This window comes from Idiotropiscis lumnitzeri, chromosome 12 (genome assembly GCF_059441095.1).
Source record: "Idiotropiscis lumnitzeri isolate Australia: NSW breed Sydney's pygmy pipehorse chromosome 12, RoL_Ilum_1.0, whole genome shotgun sequence".
Classification (NCBI taxonomy): Eukaryota; Metazoa; Chordata; class Actinopteri; order Syngnathiformes; family Syngnathidae; genus Idiotropiscis; species Idiotropiscis lumnitzeri.
The window spans coordinates 5,615,978-5,632,637 of NC_142402.1; the positions used below are offsets into that span (position 1 = coordinate 5,615,978).

A 16,660-nucleotide genomic window follows, 5' to 3' on the forward strand; every position below is an offset into this window, starting at 1 on the left:
GCATAACAGCTTAATGCAGCTTCACCACGTTTATTTTTAACTCTGGCCTACATTAATCGTCCCAATTCTGCAGATCTCAGAGCTACTGGGTTAATATCTGATCAACATTTCTTTAATGTATTCAAGAACAAAAATATTCATTGATTGATAGACCAGTAGCAGAATTTTCAAATCTATTCTACAGTTGAACGGGAGCCAGTGTAAAGCCTTTAAGCCCAGATGTTCTGAACACTTTGTTCCGGTCAGATCCCAGGGTGCAGTGTTCTGAATGACCTGCAGCTGTTTGATGCTATTTTGAGGGAGTTCAGTAAGGAGACCGCCAAGTTTGCATGCATGAATAAGGTTCTCCTGATCTTCTTGAAGCACACAATCAGAGTCTGGATATGGTTATTCAGATGGTATAAGTTCCGAGTATACAATGACCCTAAACTAGGAGGGCAAAGGCATCCGCACGTTGCGTGTGTATGAATGGCAATAAAATAAAGAATGCCGAAACATTGTGCTGCAGTGTGCTCCAGAACGAAGTTGGAGATGTAACTGAGCACACCTCTGTTCGTTCTCCTCGCGAGTAAAAGATCAACTCTTGTCTTCCTTTCATTCATTTTGCCTATGTTCAGTGAATGCTTAGGTGATTGAACCTGATGGGAGACTCTACACTGAGGCGCACTCGGTCTGGCTGCGGGCAAAAAATCCTGCCGTCCGGACAACTGGTTGGGTTGGTTTGGAATTCCTGTAAATGCACTGAAAGACATGTATGCGGATGTTTTTTTTTGTATTTTTTTTTTAATAACAAATGAGGTAGTGTGGTAACTTTTTTTTTTTACTACATGGAGAGGGTGAAATATTTTTTTTAAAAAGCCTGGCTACGTGTAGACAAAGCCTAAGAATACAAGTTGAAAATGGAGCGAGTTACGATTTAATTGCAATGACAAGCCGTTGCAGTTGATGGAAACAATCTTGAAAATTTCTTTCAGTGAATTTCTTTGTCTTTATCATAACGGGAAAAAAAACAAAAAAAAAAAAAACTTAATGGACTTGAAAGTGATCGGCCCGCCACAAATATTGACACTATAGCATGGTTATAGCATGAGTTTCTTGATTTGTTGACAGATATTCGACATCTGAAAATGTGGTAAATACTCTCGTAATTCAACGTGTCAACAATAACAACAGATGCTGCTCCCACCCCAGAGGATGTTGGCTCGATCCCCAGCCCTTGTGACAATGCCGAAGTGTCCCTGAGCAAGATGCTGCGCCATCAGTACATAAATACGAACTCAGTTTGAAGCACTTTTGAGAGCCTTAAAAAAGTGGAAAAGTGCAATATAAGTGAAAGACCATTTACCATATAAAATATGCATGCTTTCTCAGCAAAAAGTATTATTGCAGATTTATTTTACTTAAGCAGGTGTCATCAATTTCTCAGAACAACACAAAACAAAGGACTTTTATTTTGCTGAACTGTTTTCAGTGAATAACATTTTTTTTTAAATAAAAATAAAAATCACAAGACAACACATGCTTTTAATATGAATAGAAACCTAATTGGGCGCATAGAGCACTTTTAGGTACACACCAACAGAGACCTCTTGTTCATAGCACAGGTATGAATATACATGCCAAACTCCTGTCAATTCTTCTCATTTTTTGAAGTTGAGATCACCATTCACTGTGAGCACAATTCCAAAGTTCACTCCCTCTGTGGTTCTCCAAGTCTGCGGTGTGCCTTGTATCACCAGTCCGTAGTAACATTCACCCCAGTTTAAAAAACAAATGCCATTTTAGATGCAAACTGTGACAACGGCGTGAGGAGTGCCAGTCATATCCAGTGTTCATTGGAACCCAACAGTGTGGGGGATTAAGGGTGGAACGATTCAAGTAGAAATATCACATGGTGAATGCACCGGTGTTGATCACACACAGAGGCAGTTTTAAAAATAATGGAAATAGACAACAAGCACTGAACAAGATGTGACTTGCCATCAGTGTTTTTGCAATACAAGAAACCCTTCAAGTTATTTTTCCAGCGTGTCTACTGTCAAAGTAGGAGCCAGTGGGGAAGAGCAATATTCATGATCATGCAAATTCATGGAGGACAAACTCCACCACTAAATATTGGGAGGTACAAGAGAACGATGCAGCACCCCTGCTCTTCCAAGACTGAATTAACATAGCAGAGCTTTCTGAACAGTCCCACCTTGATATACAGTATGCACATAAACAGTAAGCATCATCAAGCTGCAACTATACACTATATTCATGTCGGGGTGTGGATCCCCGTGGCAGCCATGTTAGCTGCACGGTCCTGTTATTGAATTGTGGCTGACAGAGGCCTGTCAACTCATGAGGTCTGTAATGTTTGTGATCAACTCCTTTCTTGAAAAATGCTGGCCATACAAAAGCTTGACCAAATTACCGGTGACTGCGTCAGGCTTTCACTGCTTCTCAGGGTCCCAGTTTGGCAGCCGCTCCAATATGGCCTGATGGTCAACACCTACACTGGCCACCAGCCCTCCTTTGTTGAGAGGATTCCCACTGTAGTCAATGTCCTCACCCTTCAGAGTTGTCATGTGGCCGCCTACAAACCATGGTTAAATGTTAGTGTGCTGTAGTGCCAATTGGAACACACATGACAAAGCCACAACACAATAAGATACAGAGGAACCGTAATTGAGTGCGTGTAAATTTAGTCAGGCAAGTCAGAATTTTACCCAAACAAATTGAGTAAAATATTTGTTGTTCTGATTGTGAGTTTCAACCACAGTTGTTGCATGATGTTTCGTGGGACTTTGAATCACATTGGACGGCAGCATACATCACACACAAACATGAACTATGCGTTTTTCTTTCTCGTCAGTCCAGGAGGGCAGAGGGTGATTCTGTTACCTGGAGGTATGTGTCAGTGGTGGTTTGTGTGCATTGATTCAAGTTCCTGTATGTACAGGGAATTTAGCCACTTTCTGTCCTGTAAGATGGTAGCTATAGATTGTATTATTTTGTAATAGATGGTGTATCGTAAGTTTGAATTGTTAGACATGTTATAGATAATATTGCAGCTTCGGGCCAGGAGCTGGTATCAGGAGCAATTACCAGATGTTTTTTTTTTCATTTATTATGAGGTACTGCCATGTAGTTGTCTGACTGGATTATGATTTTGTATCTTTTAGAGTTTTGTTTTGGTGGTTTTAAGAACGGTGTTCGTGATTTTCAGGAATTTCCACCAGGTTGTCAGAGAGCGGAAGAAAAGATTTGAAGCATGAGTGATGTTTGAGTTGTTGTGGAACGGGAGGACCGAGAGTGTAACAGTTATTTAAAACCATTTGGAGCTCAGCCAGCAAATATGAACAGATTTCATTCACTCGTAGAGGTCCCACTGTAATTATAACATTTCAGACTGAAAGGTCAAAAATGTATTCATCAACTGTTTTTTTCTTGCGGTACACAAAGGAGAATTTGAAAAGGGAGCTTGATAGTTATGAGATTACCTTGAGCAGAGAGTAGTGCTGCACCAGCACAGATGTCCCATTTCTTAATCATGGTGATGTGGATGTAAACGTCTGCTTGGTCTATGGGCTCTTTACCACCTGAAGGCATCTGCAAGAGTGACAGGACCTTATACCCTGAGGGGAAAAATGACAACCATGGTAGCAGTACAATAATCAAATCCTTTATAGTTCATATAATATTGGGCCCTAATACTGTATATTTAATTTTCATAATCCTTATCAAATCATTATACATTTGTTGTAGATATATTTCACTCTTCCTGGGCAAATTTTTTTTTTTTTTTTATTTAGAAAGTAGTGAAATCAAATGAGTAAATAAAATGCCATCCTACTCACCTGCTCCTCCTGCTTGTATAATTGTGGTGCTGTTTCCAAAAGCATCGTGAATAAAGCTTTTAACCTTCCCCGAGTGGGAACGGGAGACAATTACTTTAGGAGGGCTCACACTATAGGACGAGCGAGGAGTCATATTGGATCCTTGATTCACAAGCGCCCAGGCTGAGAGTGATGAGACAGGAAAAACAAACCAAAAAAAAAAAGAATGAGATGGTGAAACACATCCTATTTTGACGCCAAATATTTAATACTCATATACAAGATTGCCTTTTTTCCTTTTGTCAGCAGCGCAAGCCCATCATGGTTTGCACGCTCTCTCTGTGCTCAAGTTCTCTCTGGGTTTCCCAGTTTTCCCCCACATCGTCAAAACAAGTCATTTGAAAACTGCCCATAAATGTCACCATAAGTACGCCCTGCGATTAAAGGTAACTATTAGCTAGTTTAGGCTGCAGCGCATACACAATGCTGATGAGAACAAGAGCAAGATTACTTTTTTTCCCCCAAACTAACTATATAAGATGAACAGTTTGTGATGTGTCTGCAAAAAGCATGTGGCTAATAATGTTAGTAGTAGAGGAGTGGAGAGGATTTCAGTTCCAGAAAATTCTTGACCTGTTGTATGGTATGAGGATACAAAATCTTGACGTGAATCAAAGGGGACGTCAACCCCCCCAAAATTATTTGCAATAAAATGGTGTATGCGCCTTTTCGACTCCACATGAGACTAGCACTGTTCTGCTGTTCTTCTGGTATCTATTGTATGTGTTTATGTGTTTTAATTTGTGTTCTAATTCCTTGCTAATTTATATTACACCACCTTTGTTACAGCTCCAGCTGTTGTGAAATGCGCTATAGAAATCAAGTTGTTTTGTATTGTATTACTAGCCTAAACATGGCGTTCTGATTAATACTGCGTTTGTGGAAAATGACAACAAGAAGCAGTCGGGGCGTGTAACCAGGTGTCCGTGATTAACAAGATGCAAAAGTCCCGATCATAGCGAGTTCCCAGTAGATGTAGTTCCAGATCACCAATTTTGTATATTATGGATCTGACGTTGGAGAAGTTGAGAGCCTCAGCAGAGGAGGCTTGAATGGTTATCCATTAGCTTGAGTATCGCCTGGCTCGCAGCCCCGCATTTGTTTACGTTCCAATCCGCAAATTAGTTTAAATATTTGTAATGTTTTTTAAACTCGATGAGACTTCGGCTAGTTGAACGTTACGTGAACAACCCATCATTTTTTCAGTGGCCACGTTTGGGTCCAGCCCTGATGTAGAGCGTAAATTTTAAGAGCCAGATATTAAAAATCAAGACTTTTCCCAAGACCTTTTAAGGTGTTATTTCCAAATTCATAAATTCAATGCTTTTTAGTCAGTTTAAAACCCCACGGGAACCCTTTAATAGTATTTTTGTAAGGTCTCAGTCGCTAGCTTCGCTGTCAAGTTTATCCGTGTAAAATCTCACCAGTTTCTTGTGTTTTAAATAGTTTTTAACGTGCAACCAAATGGTTTTTCTTTACATTTGCCGCTTCCAGAATGGTGGATGATGACGATGTGATGACGTAGTGTCTGAGTCTGATTAGCCGGCCAACCCGGTCCCTGTCCCCAAGGATTTTGGTGGTCCACTGCACAGCTGTGCTGTAGGTCAAGATCTAAATTTGAATATCGTTATTCTATATTTTTAATTATTTGATACTTATGCTTAGTTTAAAACAATAACTCAGAAGTTGCTCACCAGTTACTCTTAACTTGCACTGAATAATTGTAGTAATTATTAGTAGGATTGATCAACTGTGATAGGCTTTGTAGTTCAAACAACACACTTACCAGTGAAGCCAGTGAATGGTTGGTGTATAACACCGATGACTGGTTTACCGCTAACAGCCACGCATACCATTGTCGTCACGTACTTGACCAAGGTTTCTGGAAAACAAGTAAAAAAATGATTAACAAAAAGGGTGGTGGGGAAGATGTTAAAAGCAATGCTGGGATGAGATAAAAACAATTGTTATTTTTAAGAAAAGCTGGAGCAAAAGATATGATATGAAAGATAAGAATGCTTTTTTTGTTGCAAGCTCCATTTCTGAACGTGCGTTTAAATACACACTAAAGATTAACATAATTCTACAGTACTCACTCTGAAAAGTTACGCTGGATCAACATGTTTCCATATTACCTTTGTTAGGTTTATTGTATTTTTCAGATTATATGGCGCACTTAAAATCCTTTAATTTCATCCTAAATTTACATTGTCTTTAATTTAAATTTGTTGCTTTTACATTTGCATTGTCATCCTCATCTGAATAATCAATTGCAGGCGTCTGGACGTTTTCATCATACCGGAGCTAGAACTACTGCTACATTTTATCCCATTTGGATAGTGGTGCAACGGATCATAGAAGTCGTTTTTCAGATCAGCAAAAAAAACCTGTCTTAATTTATTTAATAAAATGCTTTCGCCAATTAAAAAAAAAAAAAAAAAATTCTACTCCTTAAGTCTAACATGGGCATTCAGGATTTAACACAATAAAAGGCATGCAACATTCTTATTCTATATGTGTTAAGGTGTATAAAATAACAAGGTATCCTGTCATAAATTTTGAACTGAATGTTTTCTTAAAATTAATGAAGACGTAATGAAAAAGATGCAATTTAAGGCACATTCCTTTCGTTTAACATGAAAAGTGAATTACAATGTAATCTAGGTCCACAATATTGAAAACAGAAGTTAAAAAAAGTAGTCCAAGGAACAACTGTTGAACTACCAGCACTTGTTGCTAACACCTAGCTGCAAGCCACTAACGCCGGACACTTGTACCCTCATACAATAAGGGTGTAATTAATTAGTTTGTTAGTGCCTTTAATTTTGTGACTGAATCTAATTTTTGTAATATAATATTTGCAATATGGCAGCAGAGACGTCGAAAGACGAAAGTCAAGTTAGCCTTCTTCATAATTTCCTTAATTTAAGTAAATAAGCAACAATAACTGCCATTTGTATTCATATATTTAAATGACCATGTCTCAGCCAACCTCTCCGAGTTTGTATTGCTTAGCTTTCGATGCAACTTGAGACTGTTCAGTATTCGGCTGTTTTCTCGTGTCTATTGTGTTAGTATTAATTTGTATTTTAACTTACAGCTTTCAAGAAGGCTTATCGATTATGAAAAAAAACCCACTTATTTTTAGTAACAATTGAAATCAAAATGTTGAAAAGGAAACAATATTAAGACAAATCCAATTTATTTTATCTTAAATTTCTCAAAAAAGGTGCAAATGCATAAATTTGAGTATGCTTTCCTTGTATAAACAAAAGTTTCCTACTTGTATAAATGTTTGAAGTTTACTATATTGCCATAGAACATTCGTAACTTAAAAATAAAATATTTCAAGAGAACGCCCAAATTTTGAACTCAAGTATACGCACTATAGTGATAGCTATATAAAAAAAAAATGGTTTTGTATTGTATAGACATTGTAAAGCGAGTACTATTTTAACAATCTTTTATATAATAATAACAATTATGCCAATTTTGTAATCATTGAGTGTAATTATCGTAATTACAATTAAAGTTTGATTAATTGCACAGCCTTAGCTTCCACTGTCTTTGTATTTGAATTATTGCTATTGAGTGCTTTGTTACAGCTACAACGATTAGAAAATGCGCTATAAAAATTAAGTTGGAATGTATTGTTTCTTGACATACGTCAACATTTACTCATGCTGCTTCGTTGACTCTTCTGTCAGTCAGCCTGCTCGCCGCTGAGCAAATTGGCACTCAGTCAAACGCACACAAACAAAAATGCTTGGGACAGCTTGTAAAACCCGTTTTAGCAGTTTGGTTCGCATCCAAGTGTCCCATTGAGTCATAGGCACATGCAACTCTTTGTCTCATTTATTAATGAGCCGCAGCAGTGTATAATAGTCCTAACAATAGCAATAGAGCATTAAGGCTAGCCAGCGCAACAATGTACATTGGCTCACACACAGCTCTACGATGCTTTTGTAGTATTTCATTGCTTGCTTATGCACAATTTGTTCTGGGAACATTCGTTACAAAAGACTGGTGACTGACAACAGAAACAATCTGTTTGGAATGCCAGAATTGACGCTGAGTCCAGCGTAACGAGTCTTTAGCTCGCCAATGCTGCTGCAACGAGGGAGATCACTTGAAATCGCTATACATTTATAACAGGGGTCACCAACGTGTTGCTCGCGAGCACCAGGTAGCTCTTAAAGACCACATGGGTTGCCCGCGGGCATATTGTAAAAATAGGTGATGGGACACTGTGACTTTCTTGGGATGTTGTTGAAGTGATCATTTCAAAATATAAACACTGGAAGAGAATTATAATAATAGTGTTGCCTATGGATATTTATCTGTTTCCTAATTATGGCGAGAAATTAACATGATCAGTGTCTTCTGATGAATGAATAATCATCCATCCATCGACCCATTGAACCCGCTTATCCTCAAAAGGGTCACTCAGGGCACACAAAGACGAACAACCATTCACAATCAAAGGCACACCTTGGGACAATTTGTAGTGAGAACATGCAAACACAGGGAGGCCTGACCACAGATGTGAACCCACGACCTCTGCAATGTGAAGTGGGCGTGCCAATCAGTCGACCACAGCATCGCCTAAATGAATATCATTAATGATTATTAATGTATAGAGGGAATTTAGCCGAGTATTGATAATATAGTAGGGAGGAAAAAAAACAAGATACCTTTTTTCATAATAAACATTCCTCGGTTCACCAGCAAACAAAAATTTTAACAATGTATGACTACTGTACTGAAATAATGATCTTGTTTACTCTCAATTTAGTAAAAAAAATTTTACTTAATTACACATCAAAAGGTTGTACTTTAATTTTGCTTTAACATCATCACTATATCAGTGACAATAAAACAAAACAGAACGATGATGATGATACTTTGATCACGATAGTTTGTGGAAAAATATCTCATTTGGAAAAATTTGTTATCGTGACAGGTCAAGTCAAAACTTTTTTTTTTCATCTGTCAGAGGATCTCCTGTGTTCGAAGCAACCCCGTGTAGTATGTAGTATGGTGAATAAATGCAAGCTACCAGTTATTTCATGTCCAGTCTGTACCTAGCAAAATAGCACTAAAGCTATCAAATAAACATATGGTACAATGACAAAGTATTTAACAAACAATGCTTCACGAAAATAATGAACCTTGAACGTCTTTTGTATGATTTTTTTTGTTTAAATAGATAATATTAATATTGATTTTGTGCCTAATAATAACCATAAATTCTGTAATCAAGACATGATCAGGAGATCTAGGGTTGCGGCTCAGCTCGTCTTTTTATACATTGCAGGGTACAGAGACCCCAATTAGAGAATCAGTGCTCTAAACTAAGAAGATACTGAACCTGTATATTCTTGCGTGGCATCTAAAGGATCAATCCACACCGTAACGCTCTCAGCAGGGACTTCGTGTCCTTTGATCTTTTCCAGTATGTCTGCAGGAATGTCCCGACTCCACATTGCAGTCTTATCCACCACGCTGTCATGTTCCTCACTGTTCACCTGGGGTGAGGGGGACACCAACAACAAAAAATATGTTGACCAATTGTTGTGAAAAAGGAGCAAAATCCATATGGCTCCTGTGATTTTAGTTCAACTACAATCTATATTAAGAAAATTAGTAATACCACAATAACTGGCCAAAAGGTTCATTTCGAAAATAAAATAAATAAATACTTTGTACAAGTGCATGCTTATATATTGGTTAATTGAGTAAGAATAAGAATAAGAATGAGAAGGTTTGATCATATTACCCCATAGTTGCCAACTTGCATTGGCTCCCAGTCCACTTGAGATGCGATTTCAAGGGTTTGCTAGTTACTAATAAAATATTACACAGCTTTACATCTTTCTATCACGTTGATTTAGTGGCTTCACATTAGACACCAGGGGGCCCAGGTCAACAGGGTGGAAAGTAGAAGGTGAGGTAAAAAACAAGCAAACAGAAAAGCATACCTTGATCTCTGGGAAAGTGTTCTTGATAAGGTTGTACATTTTTCTATGGGAGAGCAAGTCCCCCATGGTCAAAAGCTCAATGGCTCCCTCCTTTGTCTTCCCTTTTGATTTCTCGTTCAGATTGTTTTCATCTCGCACCTTCTTCACCTGAGAAATAAAATAATATAATAATAAAATAAAAATAACAAAAATGTACATCATGCTTATCATTGTCATAACCAACACAATCGGGGTACTTTGTTATGAGGGAGATAGTTATTGTTTTCTAACCTCTTTGCCTCCAAGAACTGCAGCCTCCACGGATACAGCCAGAAGTTCTCTCATATTTACAGTCCTCCTCTGGCTGCAAAGAAATAACACAAAACAATAATTACAAAAAAATTGTTACCTCCACGGCATGAAAGTAGACTGAGAAAGTGCTGTATTTTATAACACAAACAAGTGTCATGACCAATGTGTTTATGAGTATATACACAAAGTCATGACTATTGTATATATATTATTATTAGTAGTATTTAACATAGTTCACTGAAAATAATAATGCACACAAAGTAAGGATGTCCCAATCATATGACCGTGAATTGGGCCCGATGACTAATTTTCAGCTAATCAGAATCGGTCAAAAATGTAATTATTATTTGAATTTTATTATTTTAACGGCTACCAGAGGTACACAGATATTGCCACAAGAGGAAAAAAATAATCATAATAATATTGAAAATAAATAAATGCACACACAGATACGGACGCGCGCACATGTGCGCGGACACACCCCCACACACACAAACCCCCCCCCCCCCCCCCCACACACACACACACACAGGTACGTAGGCGCGCGAGCGCACACGTTTGAAATGACAAAAAGATTGCAATACAGCCGGAAACGCTGACAGTAAACGCAACCTATGGGGAACATTCTGATAGTTGTCGCGGGACACCAAAGCAAAGCATGTAACAATGATAAGGTAGGCAGTGTGAAAATATCTTTAAGACCTTGTGTGAGCTAAGTTATGAAAATGGAAAATCAAATCGATTTGCGTCAAAGGGAAATTTATTACACACAATACAAATAATAAAGCATGAAAAAATTGATTTGGTATATTTGAAAAAATAATTTTTACGAAATTAGATTCTGCCAAGCAACAAACCCAACTATGGCAGTGTATTAAACTAGTCAGAAATTGACTCAGAAAGCAAAATATCAACCGTATCTAAGGGAATCCAGGTATTTGAAGAGTTGAGGGAAGAGGAGCTTGTTGATATTCTGTTCGTTGGACCATACATGTATGTGCCAGATGCTCAAGTGAACAAAAATATTGTGCCTGAACAACATGGAGTGGAAACTACTGATCGAGGCTGGATTAATGGTGTGTAGGGTTATTGTATAAATCTTGTCTTCTACTTTTAATAGATTTCAGGTTTTCTTTTTTACAGACAAAAGACTTTTTCGGCTAGAGAGCAAACAATTATTATATCGCCGACAATTCAGGCTGTCACTTCAGCCTTCGTGAGGCGGGATGGAGCGCAGTTTGGATAGGTTCGGACAGTCTTAATTTGAAGGTTTCCCGACCGATCAGCACTTTGAAGACACGTCGCACGGACATTTGACAGCTCTGTCAAAGGCTGAAGTGACAGCCGGAACTGTCAGCGAGGAATGATTTGTTTTGCTCTCCACCAGAAAAAAAGTATTTTTGTCCAGAAAAAGGAAAACATGGTGGCATATACATATATATAGGCTCGGTTTATTACCCTTGCGTTATTGTTTTAAATTGCTCTGCCGTGCTTTAAATGACGCGCAGTGAGATTAAGTCCATTTATCTGCTATTACTGAGACCACACACATATTCGTGGGATGGTTACTTCCTACGTCGTCTTTGGTAAGGTATTTAAGTTGTATATACACACTTGCTTTCAACTCTACTTCACACATGCCCGCTAGTTCTTCACTGCAACTTTTTCCACACACGCGCATAGGGCTGGGCGATATGACCTAAAATCAATATCGCGATAAATTAGGCAGTTTTACCTCGATAACGATAAATGCGCGATAAATTCCCCCTGAGGACCAAAATCAAAATAAATGCAGGAAATGCATATTAACTGCTTTTTTTATTGACCAACTGGTACGCATTACTTTCAATGAAAAATAGAAGTACAAAAATCATTTGAATAAACATTCAAACTAGCTTGCTTTGCGTGACTTGAACAATGTCACAAAGAACAGGAGAAAAAGGGTACCTCTCACAAAATCTTTTTATGTAAATATATTGTGCCGAGATGCTGTAATTCCATTTGCAAAGGCCTAGATTTGTGTAAAGGTATCGAGTAAACAATCTAAATAATGCCAGGTGCAAAGGCGCTAGTCGCCTGTAAACAAAATGCTAAATAAAATGGAAAAAAATGTCAATGGAATGCCAGTGCCAAATAAACAAGTGTGCTTCATTAGGAAAATGTGCCGTCTCGAGTACTCCGGTGCGCAGTCGCCACTTGTCGTCTATGTAATGCACAGTCGGGCTCAAACAGGGATCCATGTTGCGACTCGACCACAAGTCGGATGTGGATGCAAAATGCTTGACATGTCTCCGCTCCCGTCCCGATGTTGTCCATATCGGGAAGTGCTGTTTGCGACAAATATTTTCGTACCTCTTGTCGGCTACTTTCATGAGGCATTTAAATCCTGTCCGCTCCATTGTAACAAGAGGAGCTCTATCTTTAGCTATGTGCTCGGCTATCGCGTCCACCTCTGAGACGTTCTCTCGTATGGTGTCGCCTCCGTTATGGGCTGTTGTCACTTGTCCAAACTTGCTCCTCACTTTGAACTTTTAGCACAAGCTCCAAGTCAACAGCATGGTTGTGTTGTGGGTGGTCAAAAAGAAAAGGTTGGACGCGCTGTTTCAGGTGCTTACGATGCACTTTGTAGTTCATGTTTTTTTGCTTAAACATCGTCTTTATGGAACCCAAAACATTTCCAAACGACAGATGTCCACTTTATTTTCGGGACAAGCGCGACAGGAACAATTTCAACTAACGTTACTTCGTCCGCAGCCGTGTCAGCCGCTTCAGGATTTGAATCGCCAGCTACGAACTCGTCTTGTTTACATTCTTGTTCAGAAGGGAGGAGTCACGTGACTACACGCGCTGGAGCCGTCTTAAAGGGGCATGAGCATCGCCGCAGACAGAAAATACTTTTTTTTTTTTTTTTTTTAAGACACCGAATTTACCGACATGGGCAAAATGATGTCGGTCATTCTAATAAATTTCGGTAACGGTAAATTTTCGGTTTATCGCCCAGCCCTACACGCGCACACAGATGCACACACAGTCCTCATTCAGTGATCACAGCTGTCAGTCACACACAAGCTGTCACAATACACGCAACACACCACTTATTTTTCAAAATGTATTGTAATCACACCCAGCTTTTTGTGAGCCCTTTATCATACGGTAAACGGTTGAGAAAGCAGAGATCTTCGAAGGGCTAGTGTCTAATAGCACTCGTTGATGCTGGCTTGAAATTCCCTTTATTTGCCAGAACAAAATTGGGCCATTTATGTGTCTTTTTTTTTTTTGCTACTCAGCAGCTTTCCAGAATATCAACAATGCATGGCCACACGGCGCCGAGGCATTTCGCCGAAAAACTCATAAACAATGTCAGCGAAGCAATTTATCGGACAATAAGCAACGGATTACAATGGCAGCTCGTGGTTCTGCATGTGACGTCATCCCCGAAGAATACCGGAGATTGCCCAACAAAACCATTTTCGATGTTAGGGCGTTGCTATGGGTCTAACTATGAATCTCGGATGTTTGCGTTAAAAAACTAACATGAAATACATTTATTACTCAAAATACAATGGGTCAAGCTTACTTCCCATGAGGTCGTTAATGTGGAAAGCGGAGACGGTGTTAAGGCGTCTTGCAATGTCTGCCAACTGAGCATTTACAGTAATCCATGGTTTTTCACGGACGATGAGGACCACAACTCCCGTTAAAAGTGAAAAACCATGAAGTAGAGGTTGATTTTTTTCTTTATCATTTCATTTTTTTCATTCAGTAAAGTTACTGTCATTACTTTGATGATGATAGGCAGCCAATCAGTTCACAAGATAATACCACAGCCTCAAGGCCGGAAACCAATCATACGCCTTGTATGGAGAAGGGGCTATTTAGAGAGTTCAATCGGCCTGCCATACATGTTTTTGGAATGTGGGAGGAAACCCACGCAAGCACGGGGAGAACATGCAAACTCCACACAGGATGGCCGGAGCCGGGATCGAACCCACGCCCGATGCTGTCTCTCACTGTGAGGCCATCGTGCTAACCAGTCATATATATATATATATATATATATATATATATATATATGTTTCTCTCTCCTCTACGCATACAAAACGCTTATTCGCGCTTGTGAAGCAGGCGTGACAATTGTGCCATAATTCTTAACCAATCAGGAGACGGACACTCGGGCTGATTCTGATTGGCTGTTTACTGTCCAATCGTAACTCAGGTGGGGAAAAAAAAATACAAGACAACTTTATTTATATAGCGCATTTCATAACAGCTGGAGCTGTAACAAAGCGCTTTCCATATAGTGTAATATAAATTGGAATAAATTGGCGCCGCGCTGGCCGACTGGTTAGCACGATGGCCTCACAGTGAGAGACAGCATCGGGCGTGGGTTCGATCCCGGCTCCGGCCATCCTGTGTGGAGTTTGCATGTTCTCCCCGTGCTTGCGTGGGTTTCCTCTGGGTACTCTGGTTTCCTCCCACATTCCAAAAACATGCATGGCAGGCCGATTGAACACTCTAAATTGCCCCTCGGTATGAGTGTGAGTGCGGATGGTTGTTCGTCTTTGTGTGCCCTGCAATTGGCTGGCAACCAGTTCAGGGTGTCCCACGCCTACTGCCCAAAGACAGCTGGGATAGGCTTCAGCACCCCCCGCGACCCTAGTGAGGAGAAGCGGTACAGAAGATGGATGGATGGCGCGGCGCTATTGCAAAATAACTACATTGGTGACATCTAATGATGACGACGCAAATGCAGAACTTCGAGAGGTGGTTTTTGATTAGAAAAAAATAAAAATAAAACAAACAGAAAAACACTAACAGAAACACATACAACTAAAGGGACAATAACGTTAAGCCAATCAGAGATATTTGGAAAAAAAAGTATTTTTTAATTATTACTAAAACAATAAGAACAGCGTGTCAGAATGCAGAAGACCCTTCTATCTATCGACTGCGTTTGTGGTATTTCACTTGTGGCATAAATCTAACGCCATCGAGAACAAGCGACACCTGACGTGAACTTGGTGTGACGGGGCGTTCCTGTTCTCAGAACGGGGTGTTCCCGTTAAAAAACATGAACGCCCATTCGTGGCTGCAGCTGGACCATATTGCTTGTATGTCGGTCCACAAGTAGGTACACAGCCTCCGAGTCAACTCGTCTCTTCAAAACAGCATGTCTTTCTGCAATAGGGCTGCTGATACAGTTGTATTTTTTTTTCTTTTTTTGATGAATATTTTGAAAAACATACGCAAACACTAAAGCCTAGAAAAGTGAAGCGCAGAGTGGCGAGGGATTATTGTAAATGTTATGCTTGGTTCAAACCACTGTTTCACTAGCAATATAAAATGTGTCATGTTGGGATAGTTTCATTCAAATTAAAAATGATAATTATACAATTTGGATGTGCTTTTTTTTGTCATTAATATGAGGTATTGGATATGCGCTTGGTATCAGGACATCCACAAAAGCAGTTTACTTGGACTCAGGTACAAAAGCAAATTTGTGATTTGTGTCACAAAGTGTTATGAGCCGCTGGGAGGGGAATTCACATCCTGGAAAAGGCACACCTATACGGATGTAAATGTTTTTCGTCAAAGGATAGGAGTAGAACATAGCTATCTGTATGACAGTCCCTGCACCTCATGAATGAAACAAAGTGGTTCACTTGGTAATTGCAAAGGTAGGCAGTCTAATCACCCAATCCAAATTTCTTAATCCTAGGATAAAATGAGATATACAGAGGCCATCCAGCCACAGCTATGTGTATTACGTGGATTATAATGGAGGATTAGAGACTCACCTGAAGGCAGCCAGCTTGCTGGAAATTACGCCGGCGTAAAAGTGGTATAAAATGCCTAGTGCCAAAAGGCAGAACACGGCCACGCCGCAAGGAGACAGGCGAATACCCATCGGAGCCATAATTGCTGATAACCGCGCTCTAATTTAGTGAACTGAGCAATCGTCCACACACTACGTGACGTGGCGTGACTTTTGCGGTCGGTGCAGAACCGTTAACTTGCCAACATAGGCTTCGTCACACACGGACTAAAATTTGGGGATAGGCATACGAAGCTACCAAGTACATATCATAACATTAAAAAAAAACTGTCAATACAGTGCTGTCAAAAAGACACGCGCTTATTCCGATCAAAGGTTCGAGCGTTTAGCGTTAAACAGGATTTCACAGATTAAACTCTCCAAACTCCCGATCGTGTCTTCTGTTGGAATCGACATTCCCTTTCATTGGACGCTTTTCTAGCTCCGAAACCCGAAGATGTTAACCACGGTTTGTCTAGTGTCGAATGTAGACCTGAACAATCCTGTCTCTGTTCAATCATCTTCCTTTTAAACGGACACCAATGTCAGGTGACGCGGCACCTCTTCCGGGTCAAAATAAATGTCGTCATCACTGTGGGACAGTCTTATCAGAAACAACCAATGGAAACAACAAAACAATCGTGTACCAGAAAGTCTACCCATATCCCCTAGACTAGCTCCTCATTCTGTTT

At 39.6% G+C, this 16,660-nt stretch overlaps 1 protein-coding gene across 1 annotated transcript; it reads right to left on the reverse strand.

The window, feature by feature from the left end:
- Nucleotides 1-1,378: 1,378 nt before the first annotated feature.
- Nucleotides 1,379-16,533, reverse strand: bpnt2 (3'(2'), 5'-bisphosphate nucleotidase 2). The gene is made up of 8 exons (XM_088310733.1): nucleotides 15,952-16,533; nucleotides 10,133-10,205; nucleotides 9,863-10,009; nucleotides 9,253-9,409; nucleotides 5,668-5,763; nucleotides 3,843-4,004; nucleotides 3,486-3,620; nucleotides 1,379-2,578 (listed from the first exon to the last, which is right to left on the reverse strand). Exons 1-8 carry the CDS (start codon nucleotides 16,068-16,070, stop codon nucleotides 2,436-2,438), a joined length of 1,032 nt encoding a protein of 343 aa, XP_088166859.1. The 5' UTR covers nucleotides 16,071-16,533; the 3' UTR covers nucleotides 1,379-2,435.
- Between the last annotated feature and the right edge of the window lie 127 nt (nucleotides 16,534-16,660).

Bases quoted from the DNA above. Each gene is read 5' to 3' on its own strand.
- bpnt2 (XM_088310733.1), bottom strand. From the start codon at position 16,070: ATGGCTCCGATGGGTATTCGCCTGTCTCCTTGCGGCGTGGCCGTGTTC. The intron at 3,621-3,842 runs GTGAGTAGGATG...TTTTCCCCTCAG, and splicing joins TATACAAGCAGGAGGAGCAG to GGTATAAGGTCCTGTCACTC. The intron at 2,579-3,485 runs GTAATCTCATAA...CATGGTTTGTAG, and splicing joins AGCACTACTCTCTGCTCAAG to GCGGCCACATGACAACTCTG.